Source organism: Furipterus horrens, unplaced genomic scaffold (assembly GCF_987537825.1).
Source record: "Furipterus horrens unplaced genomic scaffold, mFurHor1.1.pri manual_scaffold_13, whole genome shotgun sequence".
NCBI classification, from domain to species: Eukaryota; Metazoa; Chordata; class Mammalia; order Chiroptera; family Furipteridae; genus Furipterus; species Furipterus horrens.
The window spans coordinates 51374270-51380532 of NW_028327183.1; the positions used below are offsets into that span (position 1 = coordinate 51374270).

General features: G+C 52.8%; 1 protein-coding gene across 1 annotated transcript; it reads right to left on the reverse strand.

Moving 5' to 3' along the window:
• Window positions 1–686: 686 nt before the first annotated feature.
• LOC149995220 (sialic acid-binding Ig-like lectin 14) lies at window positions 687–4853 on the reverse strand. The gene is made up of 7 exons (XM_090259153.1): window positions 4817–4853; window positions 4359–4739; window positions 3460–3738; window positions 3258–3302; window positions 1459–1716; window positions 1216–1351; window positions 687–1100 (listed from the first exon to the last, which is right to left on the reverse strand). The coding sequence occupies exons 1-7, from the start codon at window positions 4851–4853 to the stop codon at window positions 1064–1066; spliced, it is 1173 nt and encodes a 390-aa protein (XP_090115279.1). The 3' UTR covers window positions 687–1063.
• Between the last annotated feature and the right edge of the window lie 1410 nt (window positions 4854–6263).

Genomic DNA, 6263 nt, shown 5'->3' on the forward strand with positions numbered 1-6263 from the left:
TACCTTTGTTTGTTGGACTTCCATGCAGCTCAATTTTCTGGAACTTCTGGTTGTCTCTAGTTTTGAGGCAGTTGTATTTCTTCTTAGTTGTGGAGGGAGATGCAGCATGTCTGTCTAGGCCTCCATCTTGGCCGGAAGTCTATGTTGTAGTTCTTAACACATTTTTATGTGTAATTAAATGTTAATCACTACAAGGTAGGCATCTTTGAATAGAACAGAAGAGCTGTGCTCCTCACTCTACACTGTGTGGGTGTCTACACTGACAGGGAAGTTTGGGAGACTGGAAACTCAGGTGTTACCAGGTACCTCTGGGTAATGGGAGGATAAGGCCCCAAGTTCATTTTTTCTGGGCCAGGGGATGGAGAGAGAGGAGCACAAAGTGGGGAGAGAGAGGACTAGTCAACGGGAAGAGGCACAGGCAGAAAAAAGGGTCCATTGCGAGTATGTATCACCTGTTGTTTATTTTCTGCATCTTAGGATGCTTTCAAGTCTGTAAAACCGTGCTGGCCAAGGAGAGACAGCTCCTCCCAGGACTCCCCACATCTCAGAGACAGGGAAGGACTCTGCCAGGAACAGCCCCTCAGAGGCAAACCATCCAATTCTGATCCCACATTCCCCAGCCACCAACCTGCCCTCAATCACCCAGGACCTGGGATCAGAGAAACAGAGATCACCCGCAGGAACAAACCCACCAGATGTGTATACACAGCTGATCCTAAACAGGTCACCCTGCCTTACCTTGGACTTCCCTTGGAAACTCCAACAAAGGCTCTGGCTAGGCTTCCCCCCACATACATCTGCTCCCTGAGGAGACCTGGTGCTTCCCCTGGGGCCCTGCTGGCCTGGCGGGGCCTCCTCTATGGAAATGAAAGTAATAAAATCTCCTTCCATTGACATTGACTGTCCTTGCCATCACTCAGTCACACAAATTAAAATCCCAAGGGTACGATTGAAACAGGTGAGTCAAGAGTTTCCAGGGAGAAGGTGACACTGATGTCCCACGATGGCTTCTCTGGACCCCGTGTCTCACCTCAGTGCCGTCTTAACAAGAAAGGAGAATTGGTCAAAATGTTGGCCTTGTTGCTAAGGGGCCTCCACACCTGCAGAACCAACACAGGCCTCGCTCAGCTCAGCTCCAGGCAGGGGGACAGCTCAGCCCCACCTGGAACTGGGGCCGGTCACTGACCGTCCCTGTAGGGAGACAGACCTGCCCACCTGGTGTAGTAGAGCCAGGTGAGGCCGTAGGTGAGGAGGAAGCCGGCCCCCATGAGGGCCCCTCTGACCAGGGTGAGCACCAGGGGCCAGGAGCCCTGTTCCTCCTCAGTCACACACCTGCAGGGAGGGGGGCTTCCTGGGGAAGAGGAGAGGGGGTGTGACATTGTGACCCCCGGTCCTGTCCTGCCCACAGCCCCAATGCCTGACATGGCTGCCGGCTCGCAGCACCTGTCCTGCACTCACTCTGCACAGAGAGGTTGAAGGAAACATGCTGGGAGCCCAGCGGGTGCTGAGCCCGGCAGGTGAACTCCCCTCCATCGCCAGATCGCATGGGCGGCAGCTCCAAGACTCCCGGAGCGGAAGTCTGCAAGGGGCTCAGTGTTTTTCCCTCCAGGGACCAGCTCAGCGTGGCAGGGGGGTTGCTGTCGGCCACACAGACCAGACGTAGGGACTGGCCCTCCAGGACAGGCAGTGATGTGTGGTTGCTGAGGGTCTTCAGAACTGGGGGAGGGACACACACACAGCAAGGTGGGTTAAGGGACAATGACCCTGGCAGTCAGGTCAGGCTACCAGAAAGGAGGGGCTGAGCTGTGGTTGGCTGGATGGAAAGTGGGCAGGCAGCTCAGATGGAGCTGTGTCAAGAATTTTGGAGCCCAGCTGGGGAGGGGCACTACACCTACACCTGCATCTTGGCAGTAGGCCCAGGAGCACCAAAGCCATGGCTATGGTGGAGACAAGGCAGAGGCAGAAATTCCGGAGCCTTGAGCGCCAGGCTGAGGGCATTAGGCTGTGCCCTGGGTTCACTAGACAGCAGTAGGGAGCTTGTCCAGGGGACACAGAGAATCAGTGCCAAGTCCAGGGAGATCCTGCTGGGCTGTGGGGTCTGGGCCTGAGACATTAGACTGGAGGCAGGGAGGCTGAGGAGGAGGCTGAGCCATGGGGTTCAGGGTCGAGGACAAGACTGGCACTGAGGCTGGGCCAAGGGCAAGAAGAGAAGGGGGAAGAATTTGAGAAGTGACATTTCCCTGACTCACGGACTCAGGAAGCTGCTGCTGAGAAAGGAAGTCATCTAGAGTGAGTCAGACCACGTCTGAGTTACGTGTGGTCACAGGGACCTTGACAGGCAGCAGCCAGAGGCACCGACATGTGCAGATCTGTAGCTGCCTGTAAAGCTCCGGGAGACATCAGGATTGGGCAGGTCAGAGGCAGGGTCGCAGGTGGAGACGTGCGACATGAGGAGCATGTCCCGGAAAGTGGAGAGAGATTGAACCACGTGCAGGGTGGGGCCGTGGGGAATGGGAACGTTGAAGGCTCCTGGAGAAAATGACCAGATCACAGATGAAGAAGGGTACGTATCAGTGGGGGTGAGTGCAGACAGGAACTTCAGAAAGGGAGCAGGGAAAAGAAGGAGCAGAACTTGGAAGTGTCACCAGCACAGAGACAGAAAGTGGAAGGCATTTGTCAGGGGCTGGACATGGCGAGTGGGGTGGGAAGTTCATGTCTGCTGGGGATGGAGTTTCAGTTCTGCAACAGGAAAAAAATTCTGCTCACGGGTTGCACAACCCCGCACATGCACTAACCCTGCTGAACTGTTGCCTAAAAAGTGGTGAAGACAGCCCCGACTGGTGTGGCTCAGTGGACTGAGTGCGGGCCTGTAAACCAAAGGGTCGCTGGTTTGATTCCCAGTCAGGGCTCATCCTCGGTTACAGGCCAGGTCCCCAGTTCGGGGCACGCGAGAGGCAATCACACATCGATGTTTGTCTCCCTTTCTTTCTCCCTCCCTTCTCCTCTTTGTAAAAATAAATAAATAAAATATTTTTTTTAAATGGTGAAGATAGTGGTGTATTATGTGCACTTTATTACAATGAAAACTAAACATAGAACTTTAGAAACGAACAGGTAGTGGCCAAAAGCAAGCGAAATCCCATAAATGTGAGATGTTGATGAGGGTGTGGGGGCAGACCCAGACCTTGGGGCAGAGCCCTAGGCTGGCAGAAACCCCACTCCCCTCACATCTCCAGAGAGGACAAAACGGTTCCTACCTGTAGAGTTTCCCTGGGAAAGACTGATGGTCAACCGAGGCGCGTCTGGGGAGGAAAACGTGGTGAGATAAGAGTAAAGGGGACATCTTCCATTTGCGCCAGGAGCTCCGTAAGGGGAAGAGGTGAAGCTTTACTTTGCCGATGTCCCCTGGGAAAGGGATTCCTCTGGTCCCCAGGGACCCAGCCACAGCTCAACAATCACAGAAGACACTGAGCCGGATGGTTCTCTGTGTGGTCACCAAAGATCCTTGTAGTGTCACCTGACAGGTGAGGTTGGTGCCGTGGTTGCTGGGCCTCGGGGTGAAGGTGAGCACGGGGGAGTGAAGGGTCTCGGGATTCAGAGAGTCAACAGCATCCCCGACCCAGGAGAAGCTGAGAGGATGTCCCCCTTCGCAGGACCCTGGCAGGCTGCAGGTCAGCTGCGTGGGGCGGCCGGACTCCGGGGGCTCCGGAATGAGGATGTCTGGTTTCTGTGTCAGGTCTGAGGAGGCGAGAGGGAGGTGCTGGGGCCCAGGGTTAGGGACCCGGACTGAGACTCTGCGACAGACCCGGGCCTCGGTGCCAGAGGCGGATTTAACAGCGGGCACACCAGCTGTGCGCCCTGGGCCCCAACTTCTGAAAGGCCCCGCAAAACCCCAACTTAAAACTTTTTTCCAACGACACCGAGTTTGGTTTCGTAAGTGCAATTTTAATTACGTACATGTTCACAATTGGCAGTAAAGCCTGATAGTATGTTACATTCACTTACCTTTTTATTTCATTACCACACTGCATGGTATACATACACTACGGTTCACAGGCCCCGTGAGTCAGCGCCACCGCTCATCCGAGCAAATATTTTTTATTTATTTAAAAATATGGTTAACATGTATTTTTATTTTCCCTGTTTCTCTCTTTTTGTTAAGGGGCCCAATATTTTCTTCTGTGCCCGGTGCCTCAACTGACCTTAATTTGCCTCCATTGGGCCCCGATCACCTCAGCTCCTATTTCTTTTCTGAGCACCGGGGTCCAAGCCCTGCATCAGGGAGGGTCCCAGGGTCCTCTTCCTGCTCAAACACAGGCTCGCACGTCTCAGTGTCCCCTCCCACGACCCTGGCGTACCTGTCACCTGCAGTGTCAGCGTCTTATCCCGGTAAGTATATTTCACATGAATCCCTCTCTCCACTTGGAAGACGTAGATTCCTGTGTCATTCCTCCTGGCATCTCTGATGCTCAAGGAACAGTTGTTGGTCCTGGCGTCTGCGAGGAGGAATCGGCCCCGGGTTTCTCTCTTCACTGGTTTATTTGGGTTGTTTGTGGCCACAGGAGCAGCATAATCTGTGTCGTCCCCACTCCAGTACCAGTAGGTGTAGGGATTGCTAGTGGGATACCACGGAATCCACGGGTAGGAGAAAGAGCAGGGCACGTGGACGCACAGGCCCTCCTGCACCCTCACCCATTCCTGCACTCGGAGCTCATAGCCTTTCTGCTCCTGCAGGGACCCTGGGGGGACACAGAGGCTCAGCTGTAACCCCTTCCCTTCCCCCACCTGCCCATCCCCCCGTCCTCAGCCCACTCACCCCCCCACAGCAGGGGCAGCAGCAGCAGGAGCACCATGTCTGCATCTGACGGGCAGAGAGGGTCCCGGTCCCCGTGTCAGGGAGGGAAATGCCCAGCTGTGGGGTGGGGCTGAGGACACCCCAACAGGAAGCCATGGGTGACCGACTGTGGCCAGGCCTGGAGGGGGAACTTGGGCTCCACAGGCCATGGGGGTGGTGTGGGTGCTGTGAAATGAACTTCAGCCCTCTGTCAGATCCTCCAAGTGGATATACCAAGGTGCCCAGAGGTTGAGAGGCTTCTCCAGATGTGGTTCTGAAAGAGATCACCCTGTAGATGATGTTTAAGTTGAGAAGAAGGTAACCCATTGGTTCCTACACTCAAAGGGGTCTTGGTGACTCGGGGGCTACCACCCTCCAGCTGAAATCACTGAACATTCTGGAAAAGGATAATGTTAAGTTTTCCTTAGACCACACAAGTGCTGAAGGAGAGGAAGGAATTTAGACCAAACTTCAGTGGAGGTTAAAACCCATGGGAAAGCTGCACATTAAAGCCCTCTGTCCTGAGGGTTTTGGGGACATGGGATACACATGTGTTTTTCTTGAAGGGTCTGAGGGTCTGTGGGACATCAACCACAAATGCCCCTTCAAAATGAGATGTGTGCAGAGACCCCAAAGGGTCTCTTTGGCAGGAACCCCAAAGGCTGGCCCTCAGCACAGCAGGAAACTTGCCCCCTGAATCCTCAGGGAACTTTATCCTCAGGGCGCCTCACATCCTCAGTCTCTTTTCGAAGCTCCAGCAAGGGCTCCAGGGATGTGTGAAAATAACCTGCAAGCCCACTGCTCTGTTATGAATGAAAGAAACCTGATAAATGTTTTCACAAATATGACAATGGTGTGAAACAATTCAGAAATTCCTGTAACAAGCTGAGTGACTGAAATAAAGTTTTTGATCCTGTACAGGAGAAAGAAACATCAATCAGTTCCGCTGGAGGAAATATTGAATTCTTTTCTACTCTCTACATTATATAAATATAATATTTAGTAAGGGAATGATTAATATGATATTAATATTTATAACTATCAGACACCATTATTTTCCTATGAAGAGGGAATCAGACTATTAGTTAGAAACACAGGGAAGTGTTGTCATGCAGGTGGGCCAGACTGGAACACCTTACTCCTAATGAAAGCCGTCTGTAATGTTCTGAATTGTCTTATGTAGGGAACTAAAAAGTTCCTCAGCTGAAGTCTTACTAACTGGCATCCTAAAGTTCTGCTTGGCATGGCCTCACCATCCCATAATAGTTGTTTACTCCTTACTAGGGCAACAACCCTCTTTCTGTTCCTGGGATTGTTGTCCTGCGGTTTAACTCATATCTACCAGATAACGCCCAAGCTGCAGCTGCGTTCCCACCGAATGAAAAATTCCTCCTCTCCTGAGCTATAAGAATACTGTTTTGACTAAGAA

Coding starts and splice junctions, on each gene's coding strand:
- LOC149995220 (XM_090259153.1), bottom strand. CDS start 4,853: ATGGTGCTCCTGCTGCTGCTGCCCCTGCTGTGGGGGG. Junction 4,740..4,816: donor GCTGCCCCTGCTGTGGGGGG/GTGAGTGGGCTG, acceptor GTGTCCCCCCAG/GGTCCCTGCAGGAGCAGAAA. Junction 1,717..3,257: donor TTCCCAGGGAAACTCTACAG/GTAGGAACCGTT, acceptor TCCCTCCCCCAG/TTCTGAAGACCCTCAGCAAC.